This window comes from Acomys minous, assembly GCF_964271855.1.
Source record: "Acomys minous genome assembly, chromosome: 5".
Lineage (NCBI taxonomy): Eukaryota > Metazoa > Chordata > Mammalia > Rodentia > Muridae > Acomys > Acomys minous.
This window is the reverse complement of record NC_140494.1, coordinates 32,394,653-32,416,580: the sequence shown is the minus strand read 5'-3', so window position 1 is coordinate 32,416,580 and position 21,928 is coordinate 32,394,653. Positions and strand designations below refer to the sequence as shown.

At 48.6% G+C, this 21,928-nt stretch overlaps 2 protein-coding genes across 3 annotated transcripts in view; both read right to left on the bottom strand.

The window, feature by feature from the left end:
- LOC311598136 (uncharacterized protein) overlaps nucleotides 1-19,288 on the bottom strand; it is a 133,798-nt gene extending 114,510 nt beyond the window's left edge. Inside the window, exon 1 of the mRNA XM_084783038.1 lies at nucleotides 19,183-19,288. The gene's annotated coding sequence lies outside the window, so the exon portion shown is untranslated. The remainder of the gene's footprint in view (nucleotides 1-19,182) is intronic.
- On the bottom strand, nucleotides 12,091-19,186 carry CDK20 (cyclin dependent kinase 20). 2 transcript variants are annotated; one of them, XM_084783053.1, is made up of 8 exons: nucleotides 19,030-19,186; nucleotides 18,699-18,812; nucleotides 15,598-15,786; nucleotides 15,290-15,411; nucleotides 15,075-15,137; nucleotides 14,447-14,570; nucleotides 14,002-14,157; nucleotides 12,091-13,238 (listed from the first exon to the last, which is right to left on the bottom strand). In XM_084783053.1, exons 1-8 carry the CDS (start codon nucleotides 19,102-19,104, stop codon nucleotides 13,041-13,043), a joined length of 1,041 nt encoding a protein of 346 aa, XP_084639179.1. In that variant the 5' UTR covers nucleotides 19,105-19,186; the 3' UTR covers nucleotides 12,091-13,040. The 2 variants fall into 2 exon arrangements, with proteins under 2 accessions (XP_084639179.1, XP_084639180.1); XM_084783054.1 differs by having other exon boundaries at nucleotides 13,048-13,238; nucleotides 14,025-14,157.
- Nucleotides 19,289-21,928: the final 2,640 nt, after the last annotated feature.

Sequence of the window (21,928 nt, the reverse complement as noted above, 5' to 3'; positions counted from 1 at the left end):
ATCTTGCTTGAGGCAATGACCTTGATGAAATCTGGCTCCTACATTTTTTTTTTGTGCATACAGAGATGCTACAACCTGCCAAACTGAAACTAATATGAATTTTGAAAATTTAACCATATGATCTGAAAATAAACCGAATTAGTTGATCCACAGACACATGCCAGGACTTTGAGTCGCCCTCGGCTAGCCTCCTGCCTGGTCCTGAACAAGCCTGCTAGACAAATGGCACTGACAGCAGCGTGGATGTGGGTTCCTTCCCCTTCTGTTCCTTGAGGCAGGACAGAAGCAAAGGGAAACAGGATGTGGGACTCTGAGCAGCCAAGGCGCATAGGTGGCCAGAGGCAAGAAAAGGCTGAGTCCACGACACTTTGAGACAATCCTGGAGGAGACATGTCGCCTAGCCTGCGTCCTCCTGATGCTTCTGGAAAACTAACAACCCTTATTATGGCCAAGAGAGCTGTGCATGGCAAGTGGGGCGAGAGGGACTTCCTCCATCTCCCACACTGAGATTCAGCGTGAGTGTGCGCGTGTGTGAGCGCGCGCGTGTGCATACAAGCATGCGCTTGAAAACAGGGTCTTGTACAGCAGCTGACCTCAAACTCTATTCTTAGGCACTGATGACCTTAAACTTCTGACCCCTCCTCATACCTCCCAAGTCCCTAGATTAAATGTGTGCACCACCATACCTAGCTGAACTTTTCCAGAGTCTTTTTTATAACAAACACATACATAATGTTACGTAAATAAATGAAGATAATTATATAGTATATGTTTCTTAGCTTTCCATAACTGTAAAAACAACAACAAAAAAACCCAAAAAGCTCTATGGAGTATTCCGGCCAAGCAATGTACTGTTTATGCATATTTGTTCATTCGTTTGTTAGTTTGTTTTGAGTTCTAGGACCTGAACTCAGATCCTGTATAGAAAACACTTACTAACCATTCTATCTCCCCGAAATTTCAGGTGTAATTTTGATGTTTAGAAGTGAGTATACAGAAGCCAGGCGTGGTGGCGCACGCCTTTAATCCCAGCACTCAGGAGGCAGAGGCAGGTGGATCGCTATGAGTTCGACACCAGCCTGGTCTACAAAGTGAGTTGAGGACAGCCAAGATAACACAGAGAAACCCTGTCTTGAAAAATGAAAATAAAAACAAAACAAAAAAAAGTAAGTCTTTATGCAAAAGGTGTATTAATACTGGCAGGCAAAAGGCAACATGGTATACAGGAGCCTAAAGTAAAAGGCTTCTGCCAAAGTGAGGTGTCGTCCCTTAAATATATCTAAGGGAAGGGCAGGGAGGTCCTGTACCATAAAGAAGCTGACTTCATTAATGTATGACCTATGCTGCATCACAGAGGTAAGCAATAGGGGCCCACGTGGCTTAGGCTGTGTGATGAGGTAACCCTTTCTTTCAGTAAGGGAACAGTTCTTGGCTAATGTGTTACCTTGGCGACATTACAGTTGTCAGTCTCCCGCCTTACCCATGTCCTGGCATGAGGCAGGGTGGGATGGGTATAGTTTTGCTGGACTGATAAACCTCTTCTGCTTAAGCCTTCAAAGGACCTGAACACTCTAACAAGGAAAAGCCAGGGCCTGGCCTTGGCCTGGAACCACAGAAAAGGAAAAAAAAAAAAAAAAAAAAAAGACCTTCTGGATGTGCCCACAGTAAAGATGGAGGTGCCGTCAATATTACCTGCGCCTATGGGGGTGCAGGAAGCTCTGGGTAGGATCCTCAGCACCACAGAAACCAGGCATGGAAGCTCATGTCAGTAATCCCAGCACTCAGGAATTGGAGGCAGGAGATCACAAGTTCAAGGTCTTCCTTGGACAAAGAGAACTTGAGAGCACCTGATCAACATGTGACTCTTGCAATAGTAGTAATAAAAACAGAAAAGATTCGTAAGAGCTCATTTCATATAAAGTGTGGCCAAATCAGGTTTTTTCACCCAAGAATATTTAGAAAATTAAGTTTACATTATTTTATTTTATTTTTTAAAGATTCCTTTATTTATTATGTATACAATACCCTGCCTGCAAGCCAGAAGAGGACACCAGATCTCATTATAGATGGTTGTGAGCCACCATGTGGTTGCTGGGAATTGAACTCATGACCTTTGGAAGAGCAGTCAGTGCTCTTAACCTCTGAGCCATCTCTCCAGCCCCAAGTTTACATTATTTTAAAGTAAATATTTAGCGATCAACAGCCAACAGGTAATGTGTATCTCAGGGTAGAGTAACAAGCTGGGAGAGTACTTAGCAAATGAAGAGAAACCTACACATCCGACTCTAAGTGCTGCTTGCTGGGCTGTGACCTAGACTCCAGAGCAAATAACCAGTTATTTGTAGAGCCTGGGGATTAAATACCACGGCTTTGGAATCAGGCAACTCTGGGAGCTAATCTCAGTGCTGCCCCAGAACAGGCAAGTTAGTTAACCTCAGTCAGTATCAGTTTCCTCATTGCTCTGGCTTGCATAATGAATGCCGCCCCCAAAAGAAACAGGTGTTAAACGCCTGCCCCTAGCCTGCTGCAATGTGGTGGTGGTGCAAGCCTTAAGAGGTGACGCTTAGTGGGAGGTCCTGAGGTCATTAAGGCTGTGCCCCAGAAGATCTGTGAGACCCTGCCTTTTCCTTTTCCTCTTCCTCTCGTTGCTCCCTGGAGTTTTATTACTTATTTATTTAATCAGTGGGGAGGGTCACAGCAGGTTTGAGGCCAGAGGACAACTCTGCTGAGCCAGTTCTGTCCTTCCACCTTTACCCATGGGCTCTGAGAATCAAACTCAGGCTCTCCAGGTTCACAAGAGCCTAGCACCCCAGCCCCGCCCACCCCCAGCCCCACCCACCCCTGCTTTTGATGTATATTTTATTAATTTATTTATATTACATCTCAATTGTTATCCCATCCCCTGTATCCTTCCATTCCTCCCTCCCTCCCATGTTCCCCCTACTCCCCTCCCCTATGACTGGATGTCCATGACTTTACTCTGTCATGCGCTCTTGCCATAATGAGTTCCTCACCAGATACTAAACAAGGAAGCAAAGTGATCAGGAATACAACTCCCCCAAACTGAGAGCCAGATGACACCTTTTTTTTTTTTTTAAATACTTATCTCAGATATTTTGTTCTAATGGCAGAAAGCTGGCTAACACAGAAACCTTAAAGATGAGGTAATAAAATATTATATAAAATTCACAGAAATTCTAGAAGGACTATTTGAAAACAAACTTTCCATGTTCTACTTTAAAACTGAAGTCCTGGGCTGGAGATACGCTCACCAGCAAAGAGCGCTGGCTGCTGTTGCTGAAGACAGGGGGTCCAGTTCTCAGCACCCACTTAGTGACAATGTCTGTAACTCCAGTTCCAGGGGATGTGATGCCCTCACCAGGCCCCCATGAGCACTGCATGCCTGTGGTGCAGACAGACATGCAGGTAAACACTCACATACATAAAATAAAATCTTTCATTTATTTTAAACATATTTTATTAAATAAAAAAATTTTATATAAATACATTGAGGTTGCTCTCCTCTGAGGAGCCTACACCTTCATCTTCCAGTGGGACTTTTTTCTTCTTTCTTTTTTGGTTTTCTGAGACAGGGTTTCTCTGTGTAGCCTTGGCTGTCCTAGACTCATTTTGTAGACCAGGCTGGCCTCGAACTCACAGCAATCCACCTGCCTCTGCCTCCCGAGTGCTGGGATTAAAGGCATTCACCACTACTGCCCGGCAACTTTTTCCTTCTTGCACCTGTCTCTTTATCATAGCACTTAAAATCACCTAATAAATTCCAACTCTGCTTCAAAACAATAAATATTTTAATACAACTTATATTTAATCTCTTTTGTTTTTATTCTGCCTTTTATTTTTTGAGACAGTGTCTCTCTATCCTGGCTATCTGGAACTCACTCATGTAGACCAGGCTGGTCTCTCACAGAGTCCCTCCTGCCTCAGCTGGGGTAAAAGATATGCCCCACCACACCCATCTATCTATATTTCATCACTTAAATTTGTGTATGTGTTGTATTCTTTGAACAGTGAAACTTCAAAACTACCAAAAGTTATATATAATGTGAGACATATATATCCAGGCACATGCATGGCATAGCACGTGGAGGTCAGAGGACGACACACTTAGGCTTTCATCTTCACTTTACACTTGTATAAAGCAGTGTCTCTGCTGGTTGTTGCTGTGCATGCCAAGTGAGCTGACCTGAAACCTGCCAGGGATTCTCCTGTCTCTACTTTCCATCTCCACTTGGAATGCTAGGATTACAGATGTCCAAAGTGTTTGTTTTTTACCTAGGTCGTGGGGACTTGAACTCAGGTCCTCATGCTTACAGGATAAGCTTTTTTACACATTGAGCCATCTCCAGCCCGTATGCTGTTATTAAGACTTTTATTTTTATTTATTTATTTTTGGTTTTTCAAGACAAGGCTTTGCTGTTAGCTGGCTGTCCTAGACTTCCTTTATAGAGCAGGCTGGCCTCGAACTCACAGCAATCCACCTGCCTCTGCCTCTCAAGTGCTGGGATTAAAGGCTTGCACCAACACCGCCGCCACCACCTGGCTTTGTTATTAAGACTTAAGTGCAACTCCGTCTTGAAAAGCCCCACACTACCTTTGGCTATATACTAGTGTAGTACACTTAGAAACTGGGTTTGCATCAGAACTGGTTTTTCACTTGGTCCTACAAGGCAACTACACATGAAATAAATTCAGGCATTTCTGCCTCCATTTTGTATCTATTTCCTTTAAGCATCTTGTTTTCTGTGTTTGCAATGTCCTCTTCCCCAACAGTGAATTGGTACTTAAAGATCTTGTGATTGTCCCAACTTGTAGTCAGCCATTTTGGATTCAAGGAACAGTAAGACTGATAAGTTTATTCACATTAAGAGTTCAACTGGACCACTTACCCCACCCCTGAAAAAAAAAAATGAGGTCAGCTCATTTTAACAACAAAACTAGTTCTGCAGTACACAAAAGGTATACTCACCATGAGGAAGGAGGCACCCCAGGTGTGCTCTGCACCACATGGAAGACAGCAAGTTCACCGGCTATGAAGCAGAACTTTTAAACAGATCCAAGCTCAGATTTAAAACGGTTTGTGTCAACTAAGACACTATTTCTTGGTATGTCTAAAGACTGTTGCTTCCCCATAGACTGGGGGCTCCTGAGAAAAGGCCAAGCAATTCAGAGACTTGCAAACTGACTAGCACTAACATGAGCAAGTTCACATGGATCTGGATTGCACTGTAGCCACCTGCAATAAGGAATATTTGAACTGAGTGGCTCAGAGTCGACACGCACGCAGGCTGTTAGGCACCTTCTTCCACTCACAGCAAAGGCACGTGCAGCGCCAGGCGGCTTAGGAGCAGATAGTGCTTGGTGAGTATGAAATCCGCACAGCACACGTCACACATCTCCCTCTGGGCCTTTCTGCCAGGCTCCCGGTGTCCTGCCACCGCCCACTATCAGAACAGAATGCTTTCCTCACACATGCTTATCACACTTCCCTGTCGGGAGCCTCCTCCACATCCTGTTGCCTTCCTGTAGACACGCCAAGGTTACAGTGGTTGACCTCTGTGGATGAACACATCCTCCTCAGCACACAGTCACCACAGACCTGAGGGCGAGTCACTGCTGTTAACGCCGTCTCATCCACTCTTGTCCACTTTTACACCGAGTGTGACCAGCCACCTCCACAGAATTGGATGTTTACATTTTCCCTGAATGTAGTCTCCTTTGTTTTGGTTTGGTTTTTTGTTTGTTTGTTTGTTTGTTTTTCGAGACAGGGTCTCTTTGTGTTAGCCACGGCTGTCCCTGGACTCACTTTGTAGACCAGGCTGGCCTCGAACTCACAGCAATCCACCCGACTCTGCCTCCCAAGTGCTGGGATTAAAGGTGTGCACCACCACACCCGGCTTAGTCTCCTTTGTAAAACCATGAGAAAATTCCATCCATGCTCATAATTAACAGGCTGTCATTCAATCCAGCAAATGTTTACTTCTTAAGGCATATGTGACTAATGGCAGGTATTTATGGCATGCTTAGGTGCCTATGTGGTGTGTCCTGGGCGCTGTCCTCTTGGCATCTGACTGTTTGGTGGGAGCCTTTACTCATCTTTCATCAGAGGGGACTGGATAGAGTAGGCTTAGATCAGAGAAGGGTTAGGATGGTCCCAGGACCCACGGGGGCTCACAGAGAATGAACCACCAACCAAAGAGCATGCATGGACTGGACCTAGTCCCTACACAGATGTAGCTGATGGACAGCTTGGCCTTCATGAGGGTCTCCTAGCAATTAGAGCAGGGGCTATCTCTGACATGGACTCTGTTGCCTCTTTTGGATCACTTTCCTCTAGCTGGGCTGCCTTGTGGGACATCAGTAGAAGAGGATGCACTTAAGGGCCAGGGCGGGTTGGTGGGGGGAGGGGATGAGAAGAAGGGGAGGAGAGAAAGAGGGAAGACGGGTGGGACCCAGAGGAGGGAAGGGAGCTGGCTTCAATAGGCTTACGTAACGTGAATAAGTAAATAAATAACAAAAATGGTCCTGGGAGTTACAGGTGAGTTAGAGGAAGCGGGGGTTGGCTACCCACAAACACAGTGCTGTTGTGCCTTGAGTGGATCTGTCATGTAGGCTGTGATTTTCCAAGATCGTTAAATGAAAAGGCAGCAATCCCAGAGACTCAAGCTTTGTCATGTGAGCCTCCATCATTCAGGACCCCGTGTCTGCCAAATACGCTGACACTTCAGAGGCTTTCTTTAAAAAGTCGCCACCCTTGAATCTAAAGGACCAGCTTTAAACATACGGGTGGCTGTGCACATCTAAGCCCACTGGGGATGGGGGTGAGAGGCTGAGGGCGTTTTTTTCCTTTTGTGGTATTTGTGTGTGTATATATATGTGTCTGTGTGTACATGTGTGTCTGTCTATCTCTGTGTGAGTCTGTGTGGGTGGGCACGTGTCTCTGTGTGTATGCGCGCCTTCGTGTCTCTCTGTCTCTATGTGTCTCTGTGTCTGTGTGTGTGTCTCTCTCTCTGTTTCTGTGTGTGTGTGCACGCATGTGTCGACATGTTCACTCATGTATGTGTATGAACATGTGTGGAGGAGCCCAGAGACTGATGTCTGGTATCTCTCCCAATGCCCCTGCGCCTTACTTACTGCCTCAGAGTTTCACTGGGCCTAGAGCTCACTGACTCAGCTAGACTAGCTGGCCAGCAGGTTTCTGGCATCCTCCTGTCTCTGTCTTCCCAGCACCAGGACTACAGGTGTGCACCTCTCTGCCTAGATTTTTTTTTTTAATGTGGGTTCTGTGGATCTAAATTCAGGCCTCATGAGTACAGCACTCACCCCTGCAGCTTCAGGGGCAACCTCCATTATGATGGCACCACTGCCACACTATAAACAAAGACCTTCTCTGGCCCTTTTGGGCCATGTACAAAGCCGTAAGAAGTGGGAAGACTTACAGCCTGTAGTACAAGCCTTTTGATCACCCAGGCTGTATGTTAACTCGTAGCTACCTGAGAAGTGACCTCCCATGAAGACCAAGGCAGCCCTGGTAGCACAAAACGAGGCACTGTGAGCCATGCCGTGAGCAGAGCCAAGGGTCTGATGCAGGTCCCATCTCCAAATGCTAGCCCTGGCCTTCTGTGGAATGTCTCCTGATCGGATGGGGAAAGGCTATGGTTGTATGACCACTGCCTCTAAGTATGGCCTCTGATAGATCTCCCAGGGCAGTTCCAAATCCTGTCTCACGGAGAACGTGAGGAAGAACGGCACTACTCTTCTGAGGGATTGTTGAGCAAATGCAGAGAAATTTGAGAATCATGTTGTCTTTAAATAAATACATAATATGATCTGACTAATATATAAATAAAAATACTAAAGTAATTTAAATTGAACTATCAAAAAATTAAAGTAAAATGCTAATAAAAATAATATTCTCTAGGCCTAAGAGAAGGAATAATTCCACCCTTTGGCAGAGACCATCTCTCTGTGGTTTCCATCATCACATAAGAGTTTCCACTCCACATATATTTAATATCAAAAAACATCCCAATGGCTGCCTACTCATTGCTCCTGAGTGCAGTTGTGCTGGCCTCCAATGCTTTCATTTCTTTTTTGTGAAGTCTCATTGCAGCCCAGGCGGGCCTCAAACTCACTGTGTAGCCAAGAACGACCTTGGTCCTGCCTCTGTTCCTCCCCCCTGCCCCACCCCCACCCCCACCCCCCATCTGTGAAGGGAGAATAAACTCAGGCCTCCTGTGTGCCCGCTAGGCAAGCACTCTACCACCAGACCTACTCTCAGCCCTTCCTCCTTCTTGCTTTCAAATGGTAAATGCACACTAGGACACCGCGGATGCAGCCATTAGGAGTGTCAGACTGACTTTTACTGAGGCAGGCAGCCTGCAGGGTATATGGTTCTGGTGACCACTGCCAGAAAGCCCCGCTGACCATAGGGTACTTAAAAGAGCAACAGGGTCTCACTGTGTATCCCTGACTGACCACTAAGTAGAGCAGGCTGGCAACTCCCCCACTTCCTCTCCCCTTGTACTAGGGTAACATTCACACCACCACGCTTGCTGAAGAAGAATCTTTAAGCCATAAACGTGCTGCAGTGTTTTAAGTTTGTCATCTTAAGTCTCCTACAATGACGAAAAGATTAGTGTTTTTTAAGTATACGTTGGGAAGGAACTAGGTTAAATGAAGGGATCAAAATGAGCAACTGAAGAAAAAAGACACGTTCAAAAGTCCCAACTGAAAGGGCATTTAAAATGACCACTCCAATTGGTCCTGAGCATTCCTACAGAAAAAGAAAAGTTAAAGTCGATCTGCATGTATCTCATAAAGGTCCATGCCCCTTTTTAGATGAAAACCCAGGAAACAGGTTTATATCTGTGTATGTCACTACTGCCTCCCCAGCACTCAGTACATCAAAACTCCCCGTCTGCCGCATTCCTAAATGCCAGCCCTGGAGAGGCTGACACAGCAGGGTCACAGGTTTGAGGCCAGTGTGGACTACATAGTGAGGTCCTGTCCCAAAACTGGGGGTGGGGGCTGCAGAGATAGCTGGGGGGTAAAAGTAGTTGCTGCTCTTGCAGAAGACTGAGTTTCAGTTCCCAGCTCCTAGTTCCAGATGATCTGACACCCTCACCTCACACTCATACATATAAAATAAAATAAATCTTTTTAAGAAATAAAGACAGACTTCCTAGTAAGTTTCTGGTAAGAGGGGGTGAAGCTGTTTTGCCCCTCAAGAAATCTCACCTCCGATGTCCTGTCCAGGCACCCACATGTAGGCTCAATTTTCGTAACCAATATATTTTATAAATAACTTAGTGACTGACCATACGTCACTTATAACCCGACTAACCAAAACAATAGGAAATGAGGATTAATGGACACAATAACAAAACCTTAAGGATATCAATTCCGAGGAACGATTCTCTGGGCATGAGCCGCAGGACTTCTTCTGCTGGAACCTGGGGTAACCAGAATGCAGAACCTCAGCAGGAGCCAGAGCCCCAAAGCCTTCCCTTGAGCGCTTCTCTCTAGGAGCGTCTTGAAGTGCAGTGATGAACAGCCAAATCTATCCCAAGTCTCCAAAAAGCCCCCTCCTCTAGTTCTGGGCTCATTTATATATCTCCTCCTAGAGTCTGTTCACGGGATCTTTTCAGCTGTCAACAATTAAGCTCCTGCACGAGGTGGTTGCTCGTCTAGTGAATTAACTTCACCTGTTCTTTCACGAGACCATTCTGATCCCGCACTTGGGATCCTAAAAAACAGGTTTATCTCTCCTTCACCCACACTTTTCTACAGCCACTCCTGTGGACAATGGTGAAATTGAAGGGCCCAAGCCCAGTCACAGAAAGCTGTGTGAGCCATAGCAAAGGCTCTGTACTCTATTCCACACACTGGGCTCCCTCCCTGTGCAGACTGCACTGGCTATGGGAAGACACAGAGAGCTGGCTTGTGGTACTGTGTGTCTCTGGAAGCCCAGAACTGAGAGGCAGAGGCAACAGGAGGCCCTGAGCTTGCTCTCCAGTCAGTTTAGCTGGGGGCTCAGGGAAAGAGCCTGTCTCCAAAGCAATACGGTGCGAAGTGATAGAGGAACACATTCAGTGTTGATTTCTGCCCTCTTATGATCATCATGGGTGCACACACCTACACACATTTTTGCACATGAACACACAAACCACAAAACAAACTAAAGGGCACCCATCAAGACAGGCTCTTGCATTTTTCACCTCTCACTTTATTCTCTTTATTTCTCCTACACATTCACTATCCACAGGTGCTGTGAACAACTAACCCATGAGCAAGAAACATTTTCTTCTACACATTCCTCTAGATTTGGTGGGGTTTTTGTTTGTTTGTTTGTTTGTTTTTATACAGATTCTCACGTAGCTCAGACTAGCCCTGAACTTTCTTTGTAGCCAAGGATTAGTCCTGAACTTTTGATCCTCCTGCCTCTACCTCCCAGGTGTCAGGATTACAAGTACTCACTAGCAGGTTCACTTTATGTACCAACTGAACCTCAGTTTGTTTTTTTTTAAATTATAAATGGAAAAGTAGAAGAATAAGGAAAGATCTTCTCCTAGAAGGCACACACATATGACGCCATAACCCTGGTAAGTATGCATGTATGAGAAATGATCCTGGAAGGTCCATACATGTTAAGATGTAATTCTGGGAAGTATGCATGTATGAAGAATGATACTAAAAGGGACAAACGTATGAAGCCATGCTCTTACAAGAGAAGGGCCATGGAGCTGCTCTTTGGTAAGTGACTGTTACATTGGCCCAGGTCATAGTTTCCCCAAGACCTAAACAAAGATGAGCAGAAACAAATGACCCTGGCACTGCCAACTTCTAGGGAAGTTCTAAGGACCAGCCCAGGCAGGTGATGATTATCCACTCAGGGTTAGGGCCCACGTGGCTGCTCATAACCATCTGCAACTCCAGTTCCGGAGGGAGTGATGCCCCTTTCTGACTTCTGCTGGCACCAGACAACACACACACACGCTGTGCACAGACATGCATGCAGGCAAAATGCTCATACACATAAGATGGGAAAGGTACTGACTTGAGACAAACTCAGAGGGAACCAAGATGTTTCTGAGTGGCAAGCAGCCCAGGAGTGACCCACCAACCATGGGGGTGGCTCCTATGGTCTTGTCAAAGTCCCTATCTTGGGGATAAGCCACAGTGACTATTTGTCTCTATTTTCACCTTAAGGTGACAAAAGGAGCACAAATGCCAGCACTGAAGCCAGCTTTCCACAAGCCCTCCCGCTCTCCCCCCTCCCCACTTCTCACTCTCCCCCCTCCCCCTCCCACTCTCCTGCCCCCCACCCCTCTTCTGCCCGGATTTCCCTGACCCCCAACCCTTGCAGTGCTCCACTGCTTTGGGCTGACCAGGTTCCCACAAGGCCATCACAAGGCCAGCACTCTAACCTATCCTGGAGGTGGTGCCCTCATCATGGTTCGAGGTCCCTGGCTCTGAGGAGGTGACGGCCTAAGGTGGAAACTGCCCTGCTCAGGCTGAGCTTATCTGAGTCACGTGGTTTACAGCACTAGCAATGACTGCTTGTCCTCTGGGCCTTTTGGGGTTCAGAGAGTTTAAGAAACTCGTGTTTTCCTTTGCTCCTTTCCCTCCTCTCAATGTGTATCTCCACTCTCTAGCACGTGCATGCTATATGGAGCGTATCACAAAGGCCTATAGCGCCATCTACTGCCTGCATTTTCTAACTTCAGCCCATGTTATCCGGCTGGGCTCAGCTAACCTTAGAGTATGCAAAGATGTAACCAGAACAATAGAGGTCGGATTATGACCAAGTCAGGCTTCTGAAAGCAACATCTGTGCTCTTCCTTGTAAGTATTTAGGCCAGCAGCCAACCACCACGCCCAGCTATGATTCTTAACAGTAGCAAAATTACAGTTATGCAGTAGCAACAAAAGTAGTTTTGTGGTTGTGATCACCACAACATTTGGAACTGTATTAAAGGGTTGCAGCATTAGGAAGTTGAGAACACCACTGTTTTTTTTTTTAAGACTCATCTTACTATATTCCTTTGAAATAAAAATGGACAAGCTGGCATGGGGGTGCACGCCTTTAATCCCAGCACTTGGGAGGCAGAGGCAGGTGGATCACAGTGAGTTCGAGGCCAGCCTAGTCTACAAAGCAAGTTCAGGATAGCCAAGACAGCACAGAGAAACCCTGTCTCAAAAAACTAAAAAAATAAAAAATAAATAAAAATTTAAAAACCACAAGCTGGCTGAGTTACACTGGAGTTTTATTTACTGAGTAAATTCCAGGAATGCCTGCTTCACATCTGCACGGCACCTCAGGCTCCCTCTCATCCTGTAGGAAAACTGATCAGTCCCCCGAGATGTGGAAAGTGTGCTTTGGAAGCTGGAATGTGCATCCCTGGGTCTCAACTTCTGGACCCCCCCCCCCCCAACTCCCAAATACACATCCAAGTCACTGGATGGCACAGGAAGCCTCAGCACCAAAACGGCCCTTACTGGGGCACCTTGTGTGTGACTGACCCTGTGAATTAAGGACCACCTTTATCAATCTCCTCAACAGAAACAGACAAGGTGCAGACACAGCCACACACACCCAGGGCTTATATATCAATCTCAAATCCTGACCCAGAGAGCTCTGAAAACCCAACCAGAGCAAGCCTGCCTTCCCAGCGGTGTACCCGGTATGACACCAGCGTACTCCCTGGGCCTCCCCAGGAGCTGCTCTAATAGCCGTGTCCTTGAGCAGGAGGTAGACCCTGAGGAATCACGCCAAGGGTAGGTGGCCCCGCTGAGATGTGGTGAGGCCCTGGAGAAGGGCACAGATAGCCATTTCTGGAAGCTGTGCTGGTAGGCTATGAGTCTCTCTCTGCTGGCCTGCACATCTTCACGGTTCTGCCTCCTGGAGCACAGCCCTCAAGCAGGCTAAGGAGTTAGACAGGAGGCCATGGAGGCAAATCAGGAAGAGGCAATGGCTGGCTAGGTGCTCCCGGGGCCAGCAGGCAGGACTGCGCCAGCACCTCACCCCTCTGGGATGAAGGGACGAATCAGCTCTGGGTTCAGCAGTGACTCCTCTAGAGGCCGGTCCACGTGGAAGTCATGGACATGGGGGGGCCCTGGGTGAGCCTTCGGGGCAGGTCCCCCTGGGCGCTGAGGGATGGGTAGCTCAGACGGATGGGCAGGCAGGGGAGCTGTGAAGAAATACTGGTGCAGAAGGGCCTGAGGGCAGCAAATAAGGGGCAGAAGAAGAAACCCAGTCACTGTCTGTCCCCAGAATCATTCGTCTGACTCAGCAAACCTTGCCTGGGTACCTACACCCACAGCACTGTTCCAGCAGGCGGGGACATGGCAGAGAGCTGAAAAGCCTTGCACCAGAGGAAAGACAAAAACCAGAGAAAAGGGCAAAATGCACACTATGTCCCAGCAAAAAAGGAGAGCTCATTGTGGAGCTATTTCCTCCCAACTGAAACATTCCTTAAAAACTCAGGAAGTAACGAAAACTCACAAGTCTCAGGAAGCACCCGGAACTATAGCCAGGCTCAGGGCACGTTTGTTATCTGGCATGAACACTCGAGCATGTCTCCCAAGATAAGTCATACAACAGAGCTGGGGAGAAAGGCTGAAGAAGACTAGAGCGATGCTGCGGGCTTTGAAGAGCTAAGACGCAGCAGCACAAGCCCAAAGGAAAGCCTGAGGACTCGACAGAAGCAAACACAGGAGGGACGGGGACATGACAGGAGCAATCAGGATGAGGAGGACACAACACTCACACCTTCAAAACCTATGACTGTTGGGGAAGAGCCAGTGACAAGGAAGACGCAGTGGACAGAGGGCAACTCAAGCCCCCTGGAGAACACCCCATCAGAGCCCCATCTCCTGGGGTTCAACCCCACACAAGTTCTGAGAGCCGCTAACTAGGTAGGGTCCCATAGCTACTAAATACGGAGTATCGGGAACAGTGACCATAACCTCTTAACCCTACCTGGGAGGCCGCGATCCGCTGACCTGGGGGGTAGAGGAGGAACTGACTCAGCAGGTCCAGGGCCTGGGGAGAGGCATCGGGCAGCGCCTCCTCCAGGGGTACTGGTGCCTGCTCCTTGAAGGAGATCTTGTTGTAGTCAGGCAGCTCTGTGATCTCCTGAGGCCAGAAGAGAAAAGGGGGAGTGAGAGCAGCCCCACCTCACCACTGCTGATGCAGCCTTTCAGTTGTTCATCCAGCCCAGAGCTCACCATCACCCACGCCTGCCCTCCTTTGCTGTGATGCTACCCAGATAAGCCCTGCCCCCCATCCCCACCTGCAGGGTCAAGACATTGGTCTCCATTGGTCAAGGGAGACTGGGTCCCAGGACACCTACATAGGGAGAAGTCACTTGCCCCTGGGGAATGGAGCAAACCCGGGCCCCTCCCCAGCAATGGATGCTACTAACCGGCCAGATTCGAGGACTGGGGGTGCCCAGGATGTGAAGCACACAGCAAAGTTGTTCGATGTCATTTTCTCCCGGGAACAGGGGGGACCCATTCAACAGTTCTCCCATAATGCAGCCCACAGCCCTGTGGAGACAGACCTAAGCAGCTGGCGATGTCATGTGTGGGTGATCAAGCTACCCTCAGCAGCTCTAACGCCTCACACAGCCATGCACGCAGCATCCCTCCACCGACGTCTAGAACAGAACAGCCCCCACAGCTCCAAGACACTTATACCCTCATGTCTGGGACACCCAGCTCCTCCTCCATTTGGGGGAGCAGAAATGCAAAACAACCCAAATCGCAGACCTCTGGACATCCCCCCAAAAGCTGAACCTTCACACCTAGGGACCCAAACGTCACTCAGCTCACAGTCGCCTCAAGTCAGATGCCTTAACATACTACGCGCCTTGTACCTCGGGCCACTTTACTCCCCACTCCCAGAAGCCTCCCACCTGAGGCTACGACTCCCCTAAGAGTCGCCCAACCAAGTGAAAAACAGGTGAAGAACACCGGTCCCAAGCTGCTCACATCACTGACCAGAGAGGACAACCCACAGCCTACATCGCCCGCATGTGCCCAGTGTCTCACCATAGGTCAACGCCTTGGTCATACTGCCGAGCACCGTACAGGAGCTCAGGAGCTCGGTACCACCTAGGGGGAAAAGGGTTTGAGTTCACAGCTGGGTTGTTGGTCTGAGAAGCTACAGGAGTTCATCCCAGCCTTACAGCCCGTGCCTGGACAGAGGCGCAGAAGCATCTCTTCCCCGGTGAGAGGCCTGGCGGGGAGGGGTACAGCCCCACTACCTGGTGGCCACCTGATGTGTGTAGAGACGATTACCATCTGAAGAGAAGACCCGGGCCAGGCCAAAGTCAGCTATCTTGAGCTGGCCTGAGGCACTGATGAGCAGGTTAGCAGGCTTCAGGTCCTGGGCATACAAAAATAAGCCATCAGTCCCCGTGTACCTAGTCAGGGTTTGGGGACAAGGTACAGGCAGCCAAGCCCCCATCTCCTTTAGAGCCACAGCCCTGGCTGATTACCTCAAGACCTTTTGACTGAACCCTCATCGAGGACTAGCTCGCCCCAGCCCACCAGAGGCCGCACTGGTACTAACCCGATGCACAATGTTGTTGGCATGACAAAATGCAACTCCTTTGAGCAGCATCTGCAGGTAGCTCTTGACTTGCGCTGGGGCCAGTGGCCTCTGGGCATGGCGTACCACTTCTGCCAGGTCGGACAGCATAAACTCGAAAGCCAGCACAAAGCCTGCACCATGTGGGAACACGGCCTTCAGCTGCACCACCTGAGGGCAGACGTCCCATCAGCCTCTAGCGTCTAGACTCACCTCCAGACCTCCTCTGCTCCTGCCCCACTACCAGCAGCACCATTAGCCCAGGCACAGAAGCCTAGGCAGGCAGAAATAGCCAGGGAGCTCAGGGCTCAAGGTGCTCTGCTATCCAAGGATGTGTTAACTCTCCACTAGTAATCAAGAAAAAGGTCAGAATGTCACTTAGTGGGCAGTAGCACCCCACTGCTCAACCCAGCCCACCCACATGCAGATCACCAGGAGAGGCATGCTCGAGTCCCAGATGCCACCCATTTCCTGTGGACAGAACCAGAAGTCACACCTTCCCCGGTGGGTTTGGGGACAATGAAAACACATCACACACAGCAGCTACCAAGGTCTTAAGGCTGTCCCTGCACAGAGCAGTGCCCTAGGACGCAGGGACTCTGGGGAGCTGACAGAACAGAGAATAAATGGCCAACAAATAATAAAGGGAATATGTTTATGTTCTGGAAGGTTCGGGGCTAGAAGGCAGTGTGATTGTGAGAGGGCAAAGGGAGGACGCATGCTTTATTTAGAAGGCCGGTTTGGCCAAGGGAGGCTGCGCAGATGTCAGGGAAGCAGGTCTGAGCAAGGAAAGCGGACAGCACAGGGCCCAGAGGCTGGCAGAGATGACTAGAGGGACAAGAAAAGGAGTGTCCTTTCGGAAGCGGTACAGAGGAAAGGACTTGAAGCCACTGTGGAGCAGAAGACGACCTACTACTCTGGATCCCCCTGCCTCCACTACCTAAGTGCTGGGATTACAGGCGTAAACCACACTGTTCAGCTGAACAGTGCATCCTCTAGGAACGAACGCGTCTCTTCTGTCCCGCGCTCCTGAAAACTATATGGACGCTAGTCCTGGAGGGACACCTAAGAAGTGAAGATGGTGATACAGGCTGGGAAAACCCACACTATCTGTACCTTCTTACATATGTCTGTGTCTCTGGATGTATGTTCCCACGTGTGTATTGGTATGTGTGCATGAGCATGTGGAGACCTGTGGCTGAGGTTGGGAGTCTTCTTTAATTATCTCCACATTATTGGTTGAGACAATGCCTCTCTATTGAACTCAGAGCTTAACCAATACGCAGGTATGACTAGCCAGCTGGCTCCAGGGGTCCCCTGCCCAATACCTTGCAAACACTGGACTCACAGGTGGAGTACGACACCCACCTGCCATTCACCTGCTTAACACTGCCCACTCCCTCTGTATTTTTTTTTTTCTAGACAGGGTCTCTCTGTGTAGCCTTGGCTGTCCTGGACTCACTTTGTAGACCAAGCTGGCCTCGAACTCACAGCAATCCGCCTGCCTCTGCCTCCCCAGTGCTGGGATTAAAGGCGTGCGCCACCACGCCCAGCTTCCCTCTGTATTTTTAAAATGAAAACCTGGGTCTGAGGCGACAGTACAGAGGTTAAGAGTACGTGTTGCTCTTGCAGAGGACCCAGGTTTGGTTCCCAGCATCCACACCGTGCCTCACACCCACCTGTAACTCCAGTTCCAGGAAACCTGACACCCTCTGCTGGCCTCCATGAGCACGAGGCACACACATGGCACACACACACACACACATACATGAAAGCAAAGTGTTCGTGCATATAAAATTAAATATAAATTAATTAGTTAGTTAAAATGGCTGGCAACCACCAGGCGTGACGGTACATGCCTTTAATCCCAACACTCGGGAGGCAGAGGCAAGCAGATCTCTGTGAGTTCAAGGCCAGCTTGGTCTACAAAGCGAGTCCAGGACAGCCAAGGCTACACAGAGAAACCTTGTCTCGAAAAACAAACAAATAAAACAAAAACAAAAACTGGCTGGCAACCTTCAACATCCTTATGGATCCTGTAGCAACTGTCCCACACACAAGCCGTCTGGGAAGCCCTTTTATTTTTAAAAACTACAACAAAAGGAGAACCATCTCATTGTTTTGTAGTAAATAATCATCGGACAAATCAAAACACGCACCTACATTCAGTTAGTACACATGTTATAAAAGATTTAAAAAGTAAAATTTATCTCATCTACAGTCAGTCCTGAAACATACCACCAGCCTTCACAACAGACCAGCACACAGATACACACCCGGTGTGTGGCCTCGTTGCCTCCTACTGATTCCAGTACACACACACACACACACACACACACACACACACACACACACACACACGTTTTTTGGAGCAAGGCTGGGACCAATCCCTCAGTGTCACTGCCACTATGCAGAGGCCGGAACTTTCAGGAGGCCCCAGGAGCTGACTGCCAGTGACATCCAGCTGTAGAGGACCCATGAACTCATGAAGAAAAGCAAACACTCCCTTTCCTGAAAAAAGACCCGAAATCTGCTTTTAAAAGCAGGGTGTGGGGTCACTCCAGGATCCTGAATAAAAACTGCTGCAAGAAGAAAAAAAAAAAAAAGCAGGGTGAACTCAGTGACCACGCATACATAAAGCCTTTAATACATCCTGCAAAATAAAGTAGGCGCTCCACAGGTACAAGTTGCTTGCTGAGGAATCAGTATGGTTGGGCATAATTTAGTGGCCAGCACCTGCCTCGCCTTAGGAAGGAAGAGGAACAGGCAGGCGGAAGAGGTGGAGACAAAAAGGAAAGGAAAGAGAGATGAAAAAAAGATCACAAAATATTTAAATGAGAAAAATGAGTGAGTCTATACGCAATGAGCGAGTAAATGAGAGAGACTGGGAGGGTGAGGTACTCAGGCGAACAGTGAGGGGATCTGGTAGCATAAATAAGGGGTTAAGAAGGCAGGAACGGAGGGTTAGAAGGGACTCCTGTAAAATTCTGTGGCTGGGTAGCGGCGAATGGAAATGAGCGAAAGTGGACGAGAAGCCGCTGTCTTGGATCCTGAGACCCGCCCCTAAACCCAGCCCCACTCACATACTGACTGTCCTCGATCTCCTGCAGAGCCTTGATTTCCCTTAGGGCCTGGTTAGGAATGCCATCCTCCAGCCGCCTCAGGGCCACCTTCTTTAGGGCAACGATCTCCCCAGTCTGTGCAGGAAAGAGAGCAGACACTGCCAAAAGACCTTGGGCAAGGTAGGGGCAGGGAGGAGACACCCACAGAGATCCGCCCCTAAGATGGGAAACACTGAGCTGTCCCCTGGGGGTACGAGCTCCAGCAATCGCGCGCACTAGCAGCCTCAGCTCGCCATGGGGCAGAGGACGCGCAGGGGACACCCCTCGGGCAGCGCGGGCGGCGTGGCCTCACCTCTACGTGCTTGGCTTTGAACACGATGCCGTGGGCTCCCTCCCCGATGCGACCGAGGATGCAGTACTGGTCCATGTTGGCCCGGGGCGCCCAGATCTTCCACTCCTAGGATCCAGTTTAGGGATGAGCTTATGGGCATTGCCTAGCAACCACGCGTCTAGCAGAGGCTCCGCAAAGCACGTGACCGGAAAAACCGGTGCGGAGCTCCGTCAGGAATCTGTATTCCCCCACCCCTACCCCCTCTAAGCCACACCTCTCCTCAGCCTATGGCAGTCACGTGACCATGACCTACCTCTATAAAACCACCATGGAGCCACGTGAGGAGAAACGCTAATGCGTGTGGTTGAGAATGGCAGGGCCACGAATGTAAAGGGTGTGTCCACGCACAGGGGCGGGGCCTCCGCTCCGGGGCTGCCACTCAGGGCTAGTGCTCCTTTTGGTAACTGACTTAAGCCACTGTGGAGACCAAGTCTAGAGCTGAGTCCTGGAGAGAGAGTCTTTTGGGCCTCTGGTCTCTCCACTGGGCATCATGAAGACAAGCTTCCTAGCCCTGGGAAAGGTGAAGTGCTTGCCTAGAGTGCACAAAGCCCTTGGTTCGATTCCCAATACCACACCAACTGGTCGTAAAAAGCAAATCTGCAGCCCAAAAACTTGGCAAGGTCATTCTCACCTAAACAGTCAGTTCAAGGCAGCCTGCACTAGGAGACCTTTGTCTCAAAATATGTAAAGAGAAATGCACAAGAAGTATATGAAATGACAACCAACGTCTAATTAGAAGAAATTAAATCAAACCACAGTAAGATATCCCACACGCTTTAGCATGACAACCGTCAGAAGAATAGATGACAAACCAAGTATGGTTGTCCTGCCTGTCGTTCAGTACCCAGCAAAGAGGGTCTCAAGTATGAAGCTAGTTTGGACATGGTTAAGTGGACATAGTATAATTGGAGAGAAACCAAGAAAGGCAGAAAAGGAAGCAGGGTGGGGCGGGGCAGGGCGTTGCATGCCTTTAATCCCAGCACTCAGGTTGGGCAGGCAGAAGCAGGCAAATCTCTCTGAATTTAAGGGCAGCTTTGTCTACAAAGTGAATCTAGGACAGCCAGGGCTGTTATACAGAGAAACCCTGTCTCTAAAAACCAGAGGGAGGGAGGGAGGGAGGGAGGGAGGGAAGGAGGAAGGAAGGAAGGGAAGGGAGAGTTCCTTTTACAGTGGTCACACCTGTACATATAAGCAACACTAAATAAACTTAGTAGCATACATACTTACATACATACATATATGTATAACAATAACCACAGAAGAGGTCATGAATGTAATTTAAGAGGAAATAACGGGAGATACAGAAGTTGGGGTGAAATGAGGTAAATACAGTACTTGTATGAAATCCTAAAAAAAAACCAAAAAATTACATTTAATAACTTTTTTTGAGAGAGAGAGAGAGAGAGAGAGGGAACTGTCCTGACTAACAGTAAAGATCAGAGAAAGGCAAGGACACTGCTGACACCTGGTGTCTGAAGCGTGGCAGGCCTGAGCAGACAGAGCTAAGAAAGACATTTATCACCTGTCTGACCCTGAGCCATTCGGCTGTTTCTTTATATGCTCCAGATCTCAAGCAAGCAAACAAGGAAGGAAGGAAGGAAGAGAGAGAGAAAGGAAGAAAGGAAGAAAGAAAGAAAGAAAGAAAGATGGATGGACCGAGCAAGTGAGACAGCTCAGCAGGTAAAGATGTCTGCCACCAAGCCTGACAATCTGAGTTCCATCCCCAGGGCCCACATGATAGAAGGAACGACCAAATCCTGTTGGTTGGTCTCTGACCTCCACACGTGTTATGGCATGAACCCAACACACATACATATACAAATTAAAGTAAAACAACAACAACAAAAATACCTTAAAGAACAATTTGTGGTCAGTCTTTATTGTTTTTGAAAGTAGGTGAAATTATCCTCCAGGAGACGCAGAAGCAAGCTGGCTTCTGTGGGCTCAACGCCAGCCTGATGCTACAAGGACAGTATCAGGGCTACACAATGTCTTGAAAAATAAATAAAGTTGTGCACAGTTGCTTCATCCCTAATAATCACAGGCTCGTGACAGCTACTTCTGACCCAGATGCGGGCATACAGTTACCTTGTGAGGAGCTGAGGGATTCCCCAGTGAATGAACGCATAGGAGGTGAATAAGGTCCCGAGTTAGTGTGCACTGTTGACATGGGCACAGCCAAGTCAAGGACTCAGGGTCTCAGACCTGTGGGAATGGCAAAACCTTCCCCGTTTGCGTCAGACTCCGATGGATGCAAAGCCTTCCTCTGGTCTGAGTTTAAATGTGCAAACACTAGCAATTCCAGCTTCCCTGTCCTGAATGTTTCCAGCCCGAGGCTGCAGCCCTACCGGGACCTCCTCCCAAGACTGTACAGAACAAACCCCGTGAGGTCCTGGGTTGTCTCATAAGTATGTGCACTCCCTCAAAGCAGCATAGCCCGCCCCACATCAGCTTTTCAGTATGTGTGTCTGTGTGTCTGTCCGTTTTTCATTCCCTTGCCCCCCTCCCCCCCCCCCACCAAGTCATCCCAGCCATTCAGGATGTAGCATTACCTACTGAATATGTTAATTATAAATTAACTTGAAATTTTAAACAAGGGGCTGGAGAGAACAAGTGGTTAAGAAGAGAACCAATGCACTCGGAAGGCAGAGGCAGGCAGATCGCTGTGAGTTCGAGGCCAGCCTGGTCTACAAAGCCAGTCTAGGACAGGCAAGGCTACACAGGGAAACCATGTCTTGAAAAACCAAAAAAAAAAAAAAGAAGAGGACCAAAGTTCAGTTCCCAGCACCCACATTGTGGCTCATGTAGTAGTTCCAGTGCCAGGGGATCTGGTGCCTCTTCTGACCTCTGTGAACACCGG

Excerpts from the sequence above, each read along its gene's own strand:
- CDK20 (XM_084783053.1), bottom strand. The coding sequence starts at position 19,104 with ATGGACCAGTACTGCATCCTCGGTCGCATCGGGGAGGGAGCCCACGGC. Across the intron at positions 15,787-18,698 it reads AGATCGAGGACAGTCAGTAT|GTGGTGCAGCTGAAGGCCGT; the intron begins GTGAGTGGGGCT and ends GTCTGCCCTCAG. Across the intron at positions 15,138-15,289 it reads ACACATCAGGTGGCCACCAG|GTGGTACCGAGCTCCTGAGC; the intron begins GTAGTGGGGCTG and ends TTTTCCCCCTAG.